We start from the raw sequence: 16,909 nt of genomic DNA, 5'->3' as shown, positions 1-16,909 counted from the left end.
TCTAAAGGGAAGTGAATATCAATGAGTTTAGGCAGCTTTGCTGTCTATTGGCTGTATTTATGCTGTTACTGATCTTTCTTACACTTCTTGTAGTTGCAACATATGAAGACACCCCATCTGTGTAAGCTCATATATGCACTTTGTTCATTTTGCTGAGCTCAGTGCACTTCAAAGGTGCAGCTCAATAGATCTTGCTCAGGTCAGTTTTTTAGAATAACTTCAAAATCATCATTTGCTCCTTTGATGAACCCAGTGGAGTGGTCACAAGGATAACAGCTGGACCAGAAATTACATTAGCCTTTTTAAGATTCCAATACTTATGCACACATATATATGCATTTTTTAATCCTGTTTGACTGGACAGTTCAGTCTCAACCAGTAAAGTTTCTGCTTCTTCTGGGTCTGCTTTTTCATGGACATAAAATTGTGATTTCCACCACCCTAAGTATCCACTTCATCCCTCTCATCTAAAGTATCAGAATCTTGTAATCAGCACTATCAATGTTACAAAACCAAATCTATCTCTGTTTCCACTAATTACAATCTAGCAGTGGTAAATGGCAGGATTTCATTAACCTAGCCTAGTCTTTTTAATTTTTTTTGTATATATGGAGTTCTCATTTTAAGTTTTAAAAGTGTTCAGATTCAGTAGCACTGATTTTTCAGTTTGCTTTTAAAGAGTGTCCATTTTTCATGTGGTTTGTTGCAGCAGCCTGGTGGAGACTTAAACAGCCATGTATTGTCTCATTTCACTAAACCACTCTCTTCCTTCTGCTCCACGACAAGCAGTTCAGCAGAGTGGATTTTTATTGTGTCCTGGGTTTGGGCCAGGCCAACAAGATGGAGTTTTTCTGCCTGTGATGGCAGAAACACCTTCTGACTTCCAGGGGAGCAGAAAGAAGATGTGTGATGGTCAGAGGGACTGGTTGTTCACCATCACTTGTCTGTAAGAGCACTTGAGCACTAAGTGAAGGTGCAGCCTCACATTCTGATGTGAGGTCACCAGATGCAGCAAAATAGGAACTTTGAAGTATCAAATAGATTTGGATAGTGGGAAACAAAGACAAAAATTAAAACCACCTCCTCCTCTCACCTTCCCAGGTTCAGCTTCACTCCCTCACACCTGGCTCACCCCCAACCCCAGGTGGTTCAGGGAGGATGGGAAATGACAATTCCCAAACTCCTCACCTGCTGGGCAGTGTCTTTCCCTTTCTCACACACTTTCCCTGTGACACCACTGTCCTGAGTGCTGGGCTGAGCTGTGCCCTGCAGTGATCCCATTGGAACTGTCTGTGTCTGGCATGGGGCAGCTCCAGCCCTTCTTCTCAGAGACCACCCCTGCAGCCCCAGTGCCAGCACCTTGACACCTAAATTCCGACACTCCATCATGCTGTTGGATTGCTTTCACAGTATGTGTTGCTGCAAAATATGCTATTTACATCAGGAGAAAATGTAATTGTTTGCAAGGCCACAAGATGTTCTCTAGGTTACCCTTCATTCTACTGAAATGCCCAGCAGACTTGCAAAAAAACCCAGAGCCAAAACCCAAACCTCTAAGTGTTGTTCTCACAGCACATAGTCATTTTTGTACCATGTTCACCTTTGCAATTTCTTATGGAAACCACAAAAAGTTCCTGAGCTGAGAGGGGTGGCACATAATTCTTGATAATACACATTAGATATCATTTGATATATAAAGTTCATGGTTTCATTAGCTACTTTATCCAGACAACTGTACCTTAATGCCTCTTTTAAATAACTTGTTACCCTGTGTGAGATTTTGTCTTCTACTGATTTCTCCTGTTTGTCTTCAGAGTAATCCCTCTTCTCCACACGTGTCAGATTTTATAGCAGCAATTACAAACTATGGTGGATAGGCAGAATTTTCAGAGAATATATGATTTTCCATTTGTATTGTTTAAAAATATTTAAGTGAGCTTTAGTACCACAAAAGATTTTTTTTAACACATAAGAAAGGTTATACCTGCTCCAAAATTGCAAATGGCTTCCTGTGCACCCAAGTCTCAGAAGTTCCCCCTGAGACAAACAAGACTTGGGTAAGCCAGGCTGCTCTGTGGTCTCTGATGATCTCCTGAGTTGAAGGTTTCCAGTCTATGGCACACCACCAACATCATGTGAACAATCTAAGGTATAGAAAAATGCTCTTTGAACAGGCAGGTGTTGCTGCTTGTGCACAGGCATAGCCTGATGCAGAGCTGGAAATGGTGACACTTTTCCTGTCACCAGTGATGGCATCCAAAGGGGAAAAAAGTTATGAAACCTTATAGTTATAAACTTCTAGGCACATAAAAAAGACAAAGAAATATCACAGCAGCTTATGCATACTTGTAGTGCATATGATTTCCATTTTCTTTGTCTTCCCTGCTACCAGGCATCTAAGAAAGAGTCATCTATGGAGATAATTCGTTACCTCATATATGTGATCTTGAAGATTTGATTTTGAGGTTTCTCAGTCAGACTGAAATTACACTATACACCTACAAAGTGTGTACAGCTCAGAAGAAGAATGAGTCACCATTCCCCATGTGCATCTCTGTCCAGACTAAATATCCTTCCTCCACCCCCTGTGATATGAGGGATGAGCTGGACTTGCAGCATCTTGGTGGTTTATTCTTTTTAGCTCAGGAAGGAACTGCCCCTTCGCTGTCAGGTCAGCCTGGACCACAGGGACTTTTTAAGAGGCCAACCTAGCCTAGTGATGAAGTAACATCCCTTTGTCACAGACAGATCCCCAACATTTGTTTGGCAGAGCAATCCCCTGATAAACTGGGAATTAAAAGGTTTAACAGAAATCCACATGAAGAAGTTTGACAATGGTGGTGTTTTTTCTTAAGAGGATGGTTAAAAAGCTGCCATCTTTCTGACAATGTTTTCATCCTTTAGATGCAACAGGACTAATTAACTGAACATGGTGAGATCATATTCCTGCGTTAGGTGGGATAAACAAAGGATGGTCTTTACTGAGGAAGCTGCTTCCAAATAGTCTCCCAGGTGTTTGTTCCAAGTGCTGTGACTTAGCTGACTCCCATGCAGAGGGTGAGCAGGACAGGTTAATCAAGCAAGTCCTGACAAAGACAAGACTGAGTAAAACATGTGCCCTGCAAACACCTCAGATTCTGTCTTGGTTTGAAAGACGGGTGTTTGATAGAAAGGCAGGAGCCTCTCTTGAAATGGAGAATGCAAACCCCCTCCCTCCAAATTATCATAATTTTGAAACTAAGGGGCTCTAAGGCAAAGATACAGGAATAGGAATAGTAGTTCTTTACTAGCAAAAATTGAAAATACAGTAACACAAAAAAAACAACCCCAAACCACTGACAGAGTCAGAATCCAACCTGCCACCCCATCAGGCAGGGTGTTGGCAGCAGTCCCATTAAATGGTGGCTGCATCCTCCTGCAGTGACAGATGTGGTTCAGTTGAAGCAATGCTCCTGCAGAAGGTGCAGTTTTCCTCCAAAGGTCCAGTGATGATGTGAAAAGATTCAGTTTTCCTCTGGAATAGGAAAAAGGCTGCTCTGATGTTCCAAATCTCAGTTTTTATCTAGGTAGGAAATGCTTGGCTCCTCCTGGCTGGAGCATCTCCCAGTGGGATGATGGAATTTTATCAGTCATGCAGTGGGACTCAATGGCCATTAACAGGAGATATCTTCTGGAGGAAGGATGGGTTGCAGAGAACATAAAGAACACTGCCCCACGTGGTGTTAAGAGATAGTGATAGAATACATACCCTTGGTTAATCCTGTATTGCAACCCAAGACAGATTCTCTGGGCTGCATTTTAGACTCTCTTAACCAGCAGGTGCTGCAAACCTGGAATGGAGCTTCTGAAATCCACTGTAGTAAGCAACAGTAATTTGTGAAGGGGGCTGCTAGTGGTGACAATTTGCTACACTGATGTTCTTTTTCTTCTGTTGGTACTTGGTGGAACCAGGGTAGTCCAAAAAGTGCAGTGTTTGTAAGTGTCTGTGATTAATAACATGTTTGCTGGCATTTTGCATTTTTGTTGGCAGTTTCAGTAAAGCAGCCAAGGTATGGGCAGAGCATCAGACCAAACTCTGCTCTTGCCAATTAGATGCAGCTTTTTCAAGTTACCAGTGTGGACTAGAACTCTACAGAATCTTTGTGTTTGCTCTCTAAATAATTCCTGTTTCAAAGATTGTCCAAGTTGATGGGTTTAGTTTATATGGCAAGTTTTACTGAAGAATCTTACTGCTCTTACAAGTCTTTCACAGTCTGTCAGCTAGGGTAGAATATTCCTCAATTTATAAAAGTAAAAATAAAGCAAAAGGGAAAATACTAATCTATCTCACTGCATATATATAAAGATATAAACGTAAGGTAAAAATAATTGTGTTAAAAGCTTTAAACCATGAACAAGATTTATTAAAACTGTTTTTGTTTAATGCAATGATATTTCTGTGTTTGACACACATCGACTTAATTTTCTCTTTATTTCCATTTAGGACGTGTAGGAACACCTCACTTCATGGCTCCAGAAGTGGTAAAAAGAGAACCATATGGGAAGCCTGTAGATGTCTGGGGTTGTGGTGTGATCCTGTTTATCCTGCTAAGCGGTTGTTTGCCTTTTTATGGAACCAAGGAAAGATTATTTGAAGGCATTATTAAAGGCAAATACAAGGTAAATTCAGGCATACATGAGTCCTTTTCCAGTAAGATGAGCTCTCGGTAAAATTTCTGGAAGTTGATTTTTGTATTTAGCATGATTTAAATTTAAAGCTTATGGAAATCTATCACACAGGAAGAGAAATGATTTTCCCCTCCCCAGTCTGTCCTGTACCTGATGTGTTTTGTATCATTGCTAGGAATTAGAATATGGAAATATTTGAGCAAATATTTCCTCAGATGAAATAACAAATATTACAGCCAACCCCTAATTGTACATTGAACCCAGCAGGAAGACAAGAGGTTTAGCTGTGAAGTAGAACATTCTGTAACCTCAGATTTGTAGACTGTTTAAATTTTTTCATCAACTAACAGAGCTATTGTAAAACATTCATCATATTGCCTTGATTTAAAACAAATTGCATGTTATTTTACAAATGCAGGCAGGCATTTTTCTTCTTAGTACAGTGTGCAGTAAAGTGCAGCTGATGGTTGAAAAGGAGCCACTTGCAGCCAAGGGCAGGTCAGTGCACACAAGAGAAGCTCTCAGCATCAGCTCACAGACCACTGTGGAAACAAATTTAAAGCTTCAATTCACTGTTTCTGTGGGTTTGTGTAATATCAGCTTTGCTGTACTTTGGAAACAAGGTCATGCATGAGCTGTGCATTACACATTACAAATGGAGACTCCCAAAGCTGTCTGATAGTCTGATTTATTATATCACCTTAACAGCCTGCTAAAATGTAAGTGACAGCAGTGTTACTGTACTTGGTCAGGAGCACATAATTCATTTTTTAAATTTTATAATCCAAGAAACAGCAGCATTTCTTCATGGCACTGGTTTTGGGATTGCACAGACTGACAGATATTCCACTTTATGGAAGATTTCTTTATGGAATCTCTTAAGCAGCTAAAACCTTCTGGAAGGATACATGTTAACTTCTCTTTTCTTAAAAAAAAGTTACAGCCAGCACACTGTGTCCTCATAGTTCCTTTTCTGTTCCTGTTTTCACAGTAATTTGTCTATTCAGTGAAAATCGAGTCAAATTTGCAATTACCTTCATTTCATTAGAACTGAAAAAGAGATTATGAATCACAACTATAAATGTGCATTTCATAGCCAGATAACATTGCTGATTCAAAGTGATCATTTTTTGCAAAGACTGATTTTAAATAAAATGGACCTCTTTAAGTGACCAGATTGTAACATTGAAAAGAGTCTGCTTAGAATTTTGAATTTGCATTTAGTACTTTGTAAAGTTAGCTATCATCTAAATAAAACTTAGCTTCTTCATAAATTAAGGAAATACTAGAAATACCTTAAGGATATAATCCTTTATATCACATGAAGAATTTTCTTACTTTGGTGTGGTTTAACAGGTGTCCATCATTTTGACTGGTTGGGCACAAACCTTCATATATGCACAAAGTGAAAATTCATTCTAAATGACCCTTCACGTTGTATCTCCTAAAGAAAGTTCTGCTCTGAAAGGGTTGCAGTTTGTATTGCCTTGTCCTTTTGTGCTTTCCCAGTGGAAAAACTTTACCTGTTGTGAAGTTGAAAGGAATTTTTTGGGAAGAGCCATTGTCCATAGCACCTTAAGGGCAGGACCAGAGTAGTTAACAACAGGCATTCTCTTACTCCCTTCTTACCCAGATCAGTGGTATGAAATTGGGGGTTGAAACAAATAAATTCTTATGCCTTACATTGATTCCAAGAGTAGATTTAATTTCTACATTTATCATTTATTGCATTTATATGCGTAATTAACAGTCAAACAGAGCTTAATTGTTTTTTGTTTTATCCAGTGGGTGGTCACTTTTATCTGAGCAGAATGTAGAATAGGTAGAAATTATACTGTGATTATGACATAATACTAAGGACATGTCAGGGTTTATGTTTTCAATTTTTGTACCATTTCAGTAGCAGCTAGTGTTCAATTTTTACAAGTTGCTAAAAAACTTAGAAATTTTCTTTTACATTCGTTACATGGAAAGATTTGCAAGTACCAACCACTGTTAAATCTCTGCAATTATTTTACATAAACACTAGGTTCTTTTCTACATTCTTATCACTAATTTATTTTTTTTTCTTGCCTGTAATCAGATGAATCCTAGGCAATGGAGCCATATTTCTGAAAGTGCCAAAGATCTGGTGCGCCGCATGCTTATGCTGGATCCAGCAGAAAGGATAACAGTGTATGAAGCACTGAATCACCCCTGGTTAAAGGTAGTAAAAGCTGCTGTTCACATGCTAATTCCCAATTTAAGGGAGAAAAACACGTATTTCTTTGTTTTTCTGAGCTTTTCAAAGTAAATGTCAGCTGTACAAAATGTGGGATAATGTGCTTTAAATGCTTTGTAGGATTAGAGTCTGAGATTTTGATAATTGCCAGGCTTAAATTCTTGCTTAAGAGCAAACTCAGTTGGACATCTTCAGCAGCACCAGAGTGCAGGGAGTAGGGCTGCATAGCATAAAGCTTTAAGAAGGTGCTAATTTGTCTTTCTGTGGCTCTCAAACTCCAGAGAGGTAATTTCTGATCTGCTTTTTGCTCAGTCATATCTGAACCTCTTTCCTCTTACTCATATAGCCATGCACTCCACTGCTGTAGGTTATGCTGCTGAATTGTGCTGCTTCCTTACATTAGATTCTTGAAAATACCACACCAAAAGGGAAGGAAGTAATGGAGTGTTGCTCCAACACCACTGTGACTGCATAAAATTGTATGACATCGGGAAATCAAACTGTTCTTATGTGATGGCAGAATTTGTAACACACTTTAAGCCAGTGGAAGAGTAGTTGCTGCACCCTGAAGGTTTACAGCAGGAGCAGGAGAAAATAGACCTGTAGCTTCTCAGCAGTCTGTCCCTAGTCTGTGAAATTTGGGGTTGGAGAATGATGGGTTGTGCTGCAGAATTAAAAGGTGAAAAGTACTGGCTCAGAGCTCTGTATTTTCTTTGGCAGAAGGTCATGAATTATCTATTTTTCTTAGTTATCCTTTGCTTCTTTTCTGTAGTGGATATCCAGGGTAGAGAGACTTCAACAGGGCACTTATTTTGAAGGGGGCTGATCTGGTGCCTGCTGCTGGATCTCTTTATGCTCTACATGAGACAAAGAGAAACCCACAAAGAAAGAACATGGGAAGAACAGGATCATGGCTCTTCTCCCTCCCAAGTAAAGGGTGTAACCACCAGTAAATGGAGTCATTCTTCCACTTCTCTGCTGTCTTTCTGCCTCTGACTCCTGTATTCCAAGCTGCAGAATGGTCTCTTACAAGAGGAGGTCAGGAGTGTTCACCTCTCAGAAATGACAGTGGCTAAGGCAGCTCTTCTGGGTGTTGGGAAGCTGCAGGTTCAAGACATTCCATTCAAAAAGAGCCAAAGTTCTGTCTGTTCATCTGGAACATACAGAGTGTATCAAATATCAAAGGGTATGGAAATGAACACCATGTTTTGGAATTCTAGAATATCATACAAACACAGGTGACCTGGTTTTACCTGCTTGTAATTGGACTTTTTCTTCACTTTGAGAGCATACCCACATTGAGATGTCAAAGCTAGAGCTTGGTTGGGTGTCATTTTGGAAGAAAACCTGTAATTTTTGTTGTTTGAGCAACTAAACTAATTAGGTTTGTTAAAAAGGCAATTCTGTAATGTGCACGTGCAAGCTCTGCCCGTGCAGCTTTACACTTTTGGTATCTGTGGTCTCTTTCTGATCAGGTTGTTATTTGTTGGAAGTCACATGGTTTTGTTTATGACAATTTTGTTTGCAAGCTCAATCCAGGCATTCTATCACTCTGTCCTCTCGTTTTTGCCTGCAATAAACTGCCTTCTCTGCTGACTCAGAACTTTCTAAACCATTTATAGATAGGAGCAAATACAGCATGAGACAGAGACATGTTTAGTGCCATAGGGAGACTGCTGTGGTTTCACTCTGATTCAGGAGAAGCATGTGATAAACACATTAAATTAATGATTTTATGTAACTTCAGGGGGAAAAGGTGGATGGCTGCTGCAAATTTTGTCCCTTCTGTCACTGCAGTTGTTCATTGGCACATTTTTCCTCTGCACCTACAGTGGAGAATTCTTGCTGTACCGTCTCCTGGCTGGTTTTGGTTTGGCACTTCCTGCCCTGCTGGAAGTGTACCCCACCTCCCAAATTTACCTGAAATGTCCAGCACCCTGTAAAAGAGTGCTTGAACATGTTGTTTCACTGAGGTTTGTGAATTCCAAATAGCAGAAATACTTTCTGCTTGCCAGCTTCAAAGTTCAGTGCTAGACACAGACTGGCACCATAACAGTAAAAAAAACCAAACTGGGGTCTTACTACTAGGTGAGAAACAATTACAAAAAGAAAATACCCTTGCCCCAAGTTAAGAATTCTCTCAGAGTACTTTAATTCCTCTTAATTTCTCAAAGTTTTCCTTAAGTTGCAACAAATCCTCATTCTCCTTAGGATATTTATGAGCTGGTACTTTTCTTGTCTGGTTTCTTAGTGTCAAGAGGATATTAAAAGCTTGTGTTTAATTTTCTTTTGGTTTTTTTTTTGTGGGTTTTTTTAAGGAGAGAGATCGCTATGCATACAAGATTCATCTTCCAGAAACAGTAGAACAATTGAGAAAATTCAATGCAAGACGAAAACTAAAGGTAAACTCAATGTAGTGTTGAAACTATATATTTACACTGCTCCAATTTTGTGTGATACTTGATTCTTTTAAAAAGTGCTAAGAGTAATCTGTACTTTGAAGCCAGCAATAAAATAAAAAGGTGCAACAATGTTGATGTTTATTGAAATGATATCTTAGAAAGGCTGTTTGTCCTTTCTTTCTTAGTGCATAGTTTTCAAATTTCAGTGCAAATTGTCTGGTATCAACCCAGGTGTATATGAGGTGTATATGTGTATGAGGTTTTCACCTTCAGTCAGTTCAGTAATTCTGTGTAATACAAATTACTGGAGAGAATCATACAATCACTTCTGTTACAATTGGCTTACATTTATAATAAAAGGAACATAGTAATTTTTAATGTCTTTGTTGAAGAAGAGCAAATTGATACTCTTCAGTTTATCCTATTTATGTTTAAGTACATACTAGTTTATTTCTTAGCCATATTTTGAAAAGAATGTTTACATTTTAGCCCAAAACAACACGATTTTCCTTCTGTTCCTGTCATGGAATATTTAACAGAAATATTTCTGAATTCATAAAAGGTTCATAAAATTATGACAGAAACATGGAGCATTACAGTTCATGGGCTGTTTTACAATTTGTAATAAAACTCAGAATCAAGTATTCACACTGAGCTGCAGCTTTGCAGAAGTTTCATGTAGCTGATGATGAGGATGCACAGTTGTCACAGTTCATGAGCAGCTCAGGTAATATTTCCATTAAAATGCTACCTAGTACATTTTGGAATATGACCTGATTCCTGCTCTAGGTGCAATTTCAGATATTTCCTAGATTTCTTTCTGGGGAAAGAAATTTATTTTCCTGAGCTTTTATACCTTCATTATTTTTTATGCCATTTTATCCAAAGCACTGTTCTGCAATATGTTTCATGATATTTGTCCATACTTCCATAGCTGTGAGGCATTAAAACCTGAGTGGTTAGCATGTAATTTACTTGAACAAGTAAATATATGTCAGAGCAGGTAACCATTTTTCTGGGTTTGTAAATTCCCCTTCACTGCTCATTCTGTGACTCTGCAGTTGTCTATATAGCTGTGTTATTTTTGTATTGATGCACTATGGATGTCAAAGTATTCTAGTGCTGTCATTGCTGTCAGCAAATTATGACAGTTTCTAAAATAAAACATAGTGTTTTCTTTAAAGAGTGAATTTTTATTCCTGCTAATCCACTCAGTCTAGGTAAGAGGAAAAGCTAAAGACATTGGTTATTTTGTTTATATTGTAGTACAATGTGAATTTATGCCTCACAGTTATTATTTCAAAATACATTCACGTAAAGAACTGTTCTGATGAATCCCCTTGCAAAGAATATTTTTACTGTTTATTAGTTGCTGACCAGCTCTTCTGTTAGATACAGATAAAACTGATAAAAGGGAAGCAGAGCTGATGACTAGAAAATGTATTTGCTGTGCACTGAAAAGGTCAACACACAAGAGACCTCAGGAGACTGAGTGACCCAAGGTGTCTGGAAATGTTTCATTATCCTTCTTTGTGTAACTGAGACTGTGTGGGTATTTTTATTCAGGGGGCAGTACTAGCAGCTGTGTCAAGCCACAAATTCAACTCCTTCTATGGTGACCCCCCTGAAGAGCTGCCAGACTTCTCTGAAGACCCCACCTCCTCAGGTATTTTAACCTGTGTAAAGTCTGTTTACTGCAGTCAGCATGTCTTAGGTCTGTACTCACCAGAGTACCATGTATTTACTAATTTCTTGACATTTACATGTGAAAGGATAAATAATTTTCAGTCACAGTGGCATTCACAGCTGGCAAAAACAAAGAGAAAATCTCAGCCGTTTTGAGCTTCTACAGAGATTGTGTCTAATTTTTTTATTTTTTCTTGTATGTACACTTAATTACAAATAACATTTTAATCTCACATTTCTCTTTATTATTGCTTGAGTATAAAAACTTACTGAAATTTTGTCTTGAATTCTTAGGCAGGAGCAAAGCTCTAATACTTTACTAATGTTATTTACATAAGAAACCATTATGTACCAAAGTTTCCTGACCTCCTGTTTTAGAGAATAACAATATGATTAAGATGAGTTCCGTTCAAAGCACACTGGACAGTATTTCTGACCCCCAAATCTTCAGAGGTAGACAATACATGTACTCAAGGAGTTCCAGCATATCTAAAAGGGGAAGATAATACTTGTGCTGTCATCTAGACCTTGGATGGGGCAGGGACCTCACTCAAGCAATCATTTTGTGCATAGCCCATATTCAGAAATTTAAATAACCTGTCAGTCCCTAAACTAACACAACCCTGTCTTAGTTATGTATCTTAACTTTGACATAACATTGCTCAAAATATTTGCACTGCAAAAGTCTGGGCTGGTCTGTCTGATCTAAAATTAGGATTTAGGGTCAATTTATATCAACCTTTAAGAAAAACTTAAGACCAAAAGGACTATCTTTAATTTTTCTGAACAATTTAGGAGTACTAAATTATATTTTAGCTATATAATGACTTTTCTAGAAGACATTTCAGGAGCTTAATTGTGTGTCTTGATCTGCTGTGTGTTATTTCTCTGTACAAATACTTTTATAGGTGAGAGAATTACGTATAGACTGCATATATTAATTATTTATTTCCTTCTATTTCATATAAGCAAGTAATTATTATAAATTATTTCAATATCATTAATACAAGAATTATATGCCCCATAAGAATGGAGGCAACTTTTCTTGGTAGAAACTCTCCACTTCCACTTCTTGCAATCCAAGTTCGAGTACTAAAACTAAAAATTGCTTTGTCTTTAGACATGAACACTGTTCATAATTCCCATAGAAATGAATGAGAATCTCAGGTCATTTATTGCAAATGGGTGATCAAAGCCTCATGGCTGAAGATCAGCCAAACAGCTTTTGGATACTTGCACTTGCAGTTAAGGATCCACCTATTCTTTTAAAGAAAGAATAAGTCAGTTTTACTTCACCTAGAACTACTTGCAGTGCCTTAATTTTTGTTTCCATCTACTTCCCCCATTTCAGTGGTGAATGGCCACCAGCACAACTGGCAATGGCAACTTTCCTAATCTGGAAACAGCAGTTCTGCTTTCCAGTTTCAGTCTCACATCAACAGGACATGTGTCTTCCTCAGAGTGATGTAATTGCAGATACCACTATACAGGAAAGTTGCAAGTTCTATTTTTTTCTGCTCACAGAATACTTGAAGCCAGTGCACTTGTGAATTGTACAGAATATCCGTGTTGGATCCATTGTTAGCTTGTGTTCTTCTCTGAAATAACTGAAACAAAACTTGGAAATCTCAGGAAAGCAAAGTTCTTCTCTAACCTGACATTGTTGATCAGACTGATGGGGGATCACAGTGATCAGGAAATCATGCTGAGTGGGAAGTTTTCATTATGTTTCTCTGATCCACTTCTTTAGCTGAAAAGTATTTAATATTGAACACTGAGCTTTGCAAGAAAAGACTCTACAATTCTTTCAGCTTCTGAAATTTCTAGATACAGAAATCTCTTTTCTTTCCACTTCAGAAGTACACCAATAATATTTTCAAATGTTTCTAGCTTGTAGGATGGGTCTTGTGATGATTCTAAACCAAACTAGTTTGGGAGAAATTAAGCATAAAACTCAAGAATTGCAGTAGAAACTTGATTATCTCAAAGTTGTTTAAGTTTCCTTGCTAATATCTCATAATGTTATTCCAGATCATAAACTCTTAATGAAGAGCATTTAGTGTTTTAGATGTGGTTGCTAGTTATTCCTCCCATATAATTTCATTAAGCTTATCACTGTAATTAAATGGTTTGTCAGAAACAGGCAAATGCAGAACTCCTACAGAGATAAATACACAGAAATATAGATGGTTATTAGGTTATGCAAATTACATTTCCTGTCTTCCAGGGCTTTCCAAACACAGAAAATTTCAGTTCTCTCTTTTTCCCCAATTAATCTAGAGGTGTTCTTCCTCAAAGTTCATTTTGGAAACCTGGGCTTTCTGGAGCCTTGGAGCATCTTCCTGTGCTACCAGAGTATTATCCTGGGGTAGGAGGGCACTGCAGGCAGCAAGTCAGATGACTTTTGTAGCTGCAGAATCACAAAGGATGTTCTTGTTAGAGAGTTTTCCAGCCATAGTGTGCAAACTGCATAGCTGAATTAGATGGGAGTGAACTGAGATAAATTTTGTTTGAGGTCAACCAGGCTTTCTTTCTGTACACATCTTCCTTTCCTTTGTACAGTGTTAACAACTCTTGGTTGCAGCCACTTGCTGACCACTGGGTGGTCTGTTTCCTCTTTTATCAGCAGCCATCCTCTGAAGAACTTGAATTAATCTGCTGTCATTCTGTTGGTAACATGGCAGAAACCAGTCTTTCTGAATTTTGAGTGTGATAAAACCTGTTAAAACACTCTCAAAGTACAATGCTGGTTTATTGTTTACAGAGTGTGTTCAGTAACTTCTCCACTGAAGCCACCAAGCAGCTCAGCTGACAAACTTTCTGCATCTGGTCTTCTCTAGAATGTAAAACATTTGTCTTTCAGGTCGCTTGCCTTGAAGATATTGTAAAATGTGTATTCCCCAAGGCAACAAATGTCTTGGATATTTTTAATATGCTGAAACAAGCATAAATCAGAAGTTAGCAATCAGCAGCCCTGAAGGCTAAATATGTCATGGGAGGAAAACTGGCCCAATGGGAAGTATTTGAAGTGGACCATGAAATACATAAGGTGCCAGGGAAATTCACAGCATTTGCTCTGCTGCCCTTCCCCACCTGACTCTCTCCATTCCTGCCCAGTGCCTGGCCCTCCTACCTCCTGACTGCACATCAGCTCTAGACAGGATTTCCTCTCCTTCTGTCATGTGCTGGCCACTTGTCCCCCAGCAGAGTATACAGAAACAGTTTTCAAGAGTTTTCATAACAGTGCCTCAGGCTGGGGAATGAGCATCACCAGTCTAAAGCTTTTAATTTTTCCTTCTTTTGCTTCTTGGGATTTGACTTGAGAAGCTGAATTGAGGACAACTGTTCCATATGGAGTGTTAAGTAGATTCAAAATGGTTAAGTAATGGTTAAGAAAAAAAAAGATAAATTGAAGAGGTTTTTTTTAACTTTGTATTTCCAAAAGCTTTTTGTAGCCACATTTTCAGAACCCAGTTGGTGCTGGAGTTAAACCAGTAGATAGTCCATAGTCTTTGAAAAACTGCATAACTGACTTTTAATTAAAGCAAACCTTACCTTTGGGTTAAAGGATGTTACTCTGTAATGTCTGCTGGAATTGCCTGGTCTGTGGCACACATTTCTGAACTGTGACTAAGAGGTTTCACAGCAGCTTTTTGCCACAGACACTTCTGGATTCCTGTAAGGCATCTCGAGCTGTGTTTTGGGGTAACCTCAGAGCAAGAGAAGAGCCTGAGTGGCCAAACATGTTCCAGCACCTGAGCTGAGCAGTGGCACTGCTGCAGTACTTCCTGCCTTCCTGCGGGTGCTGAGCTCTGTGGTCACTCTGGGGGAGATAAATATAGAGACAGAGTTTTGCACTGCACACAAAACAGCCACACTGAGGCTCCTTAAGTGCTTCTGCCTCTTTTTGTCCCACTGCAAGGCACAGATTCCACACACAGCGTTTTGGCAAATGCTTTTTGGAATTTTGTCTCAGGATTGATGTGTGCAAGTTGAGATTTCCATCCTGTTCTATTTTGTCAGACTCTGTGTCGTGGTGTCAAACGAGAAGTTTTTAACAGCATCAGCTCTTGATTTTCAAATTTGATAATAATAATAATAATAATAATAATAATAATAATGGGAATAAAGCTAAATCTCTGAGTCTTTCAGAGCAAAGTCAGCATAGGTACAGACAAGCTGTAATCTCACTGTTTCCAACACATGGAAGTAGCTGAACTCACAAGTTAGAATGGGTTGTTGTTTTATGGGATTTAGAATTCATGAAATATTGTCAATACAAGCCCATGATTTAAAACCCATCAGTTTCATCAACACAAGTTTTAAAAAAACCCTCTTTTGTTATGCAAAAATTACCACTGGTTTTGTAAATATTTGCAAAGGGTGTTGCGTAACATTTAAAAATATGAATGCTTGAGGGAGAAAAAAACACATTCACCTTAGAATTGTTATTAATTCCTTTGCTAGTATTATAAGCACAGCTGTCAGTTTTGAGATAATGAATTCTTGTGTTTCTAATATTCCATTATTAACCATGATTTTTCAGCTGTTGATTCTTCACTCTTTTATGTTTAAATTTTTAAAAAGGGCATAAAGATACTGTTAATTAAAAGCAATAATGAAGTGTGGTTGTATTTCTAAATGGTTCACATAACATTTCTCACTGAAAGTTTTAATTTCAATATAACATTGCTAAATTTTGATTGCTTAAATATATTAATATGATGTTATGCATCATTTGCAGTATGTTGAATTACTTTATCATTTTGCCTCTTAAAATATTTTTACTAAAAGTAATTTTTTTCCATGAGTTTTTCTAAATAGTTTAACCAATGTTGGGAAAAGTCTGGTATTAATAGATCTCTTAACACTGCATCCATGTGCTGCCTTCCCAGTGCCAAGTGTTTGTTTTCCTCCCATCCCAGTCTGCCAGTACCATTTGCTTCACACATAGAAAAACCACATTAAAAACTGGGGGGATCCTTGTCACTTTATTGAGACTATTTTGTGGCTAAATTAGTCTGCTAGGTTGCAGCTTTATAAATCGCTTGTTCTGAAATCTTCATACTGTTTGTTGTTTGTCCAAACGCTGCCTTCCTTCTAGGACTTCTAGCAGCAGAAAGTAGGTATCCCTTTGTTTTCCTTTAAGGCATATCAGTCAGCTATGGTGTGTGTCTTTGCATGTTTAAAAAGCTGCTTTATTTGCTTCTCTTTGCTCTTTTCAGTTTTAATACTGCCTGTTCAAATAAAATCCTGTGGTATTGACTAAATCTGTCTGCAGTGTAATATAGAATCAACAGTATACTTAAGCAGAAGGATGATTTCCAGGGAATTCTGAAGATTCTAATTTAGAGGCAGTATTAAAATTACCTGAGTTTTGGGGATTTTTTTCCCAATATTTAATATTTGCAACACAACATAACTAAAATTTAATTTTCACTTAATTAATAAAGTATACAATATTTTGATTTTGCATTTGCATTCCAAAATTGTTTTCATGGGCTAATGTTTTTTTCTTCCTACCACCAAACATATACTGTAATATTAGTCACATAATATATTCCTGCTCTATGCTTGCATGAACTTTCTTGATCCTTGTGTGTTGATGTGGTACCTGATCTATGCATATGCACTGTGGATATGCATACACCTGATTTCAATAACTATCCAATATGTGTCCTCAATGAAGGAATGCTGTTGGCATGTAGGGAGGAGGTTCTGCTGAAGGTAGCTGCACACTTTGTGAGACACTGGGAGCACAAGCACTTCTGAAACCTTCAGACTATACTAGGCTGAGGAGAAGGTGTGAAATTTTAGATCCTTTGATACAAACCACAACCATTTCAAAACATCTTAATTCAGCATCTCCAAAAACAAGTTATAAAATGTGGGGGTTTCCTGCAGCATTTTAAAACTTGTGGGTTAACAGCTC

The 16,909-nt window shown here is 38.1% G+C and overlaps 1 protein-coding gene across 7 annotated transcripts in view; it reads left to right on the top strand.

Moving 5' to 3' along the window:
* Positions 1 to 16,909, top strand: part of CASK (calcium/calmodulin dependent serine protein kinase) — a 188,887-nt gene that overhangs the window by 111,312 nt on the left and 60,666 nt on the right. For 4 of the 7 annotated variants that reach the window (XM_033052485.2, XM_033052484.2, XM_033052482.2 and 1 more), the window contains exons 7-11: positions 4,484 to 4,659; positions 6,752 to 6,874; positions 9,208 to 9,291; positions 10,858 to 10,957; positions 16,082 to 16,099. In XM_033052485.2, the coding sequence (XP_032908376.1) occupies positions 4,484 to 4,659; positions 6,752 to 6,874; positions 9,208 to 9,291; positions 10,858 to 10,957; positions 16,082 to 16,099 (501 nt within the window). The remainder of the gene's footprint in view (positions 1 to 4,483; positions 4,660 to 6,751; positions 6,875 to 9,207; positions 9,292 to 10,857; positions 10,958 to 16,081; positions 16,100 to 16,909) is intronic. The other 3 variants (XM_033052486.2, XM_033052487.2, XM_033052483.2) reach the window with 1 other exon arrangement.

Source organism: Catharus ustulatus, chromosome 2 (assembly GCF_009819885.2).
Source record: "Catharus ustulatus isolate bCatUst1 chromosome 2, bCatUst1.pri.v2, whole genome shotgun sequence".
In the NCBI taxonomy this organism is placed as follows: domain Eukaryota; kingdom Metazoa; phylum Chordata; class Aves; order Passeriformes; family Turdidae; genus Catharus; species Catharus ustulatus.
Note: the sequence above shows the minus strand (reverse complement) of the source record. Positions and strands in the feature narration are given on the sequence as shown.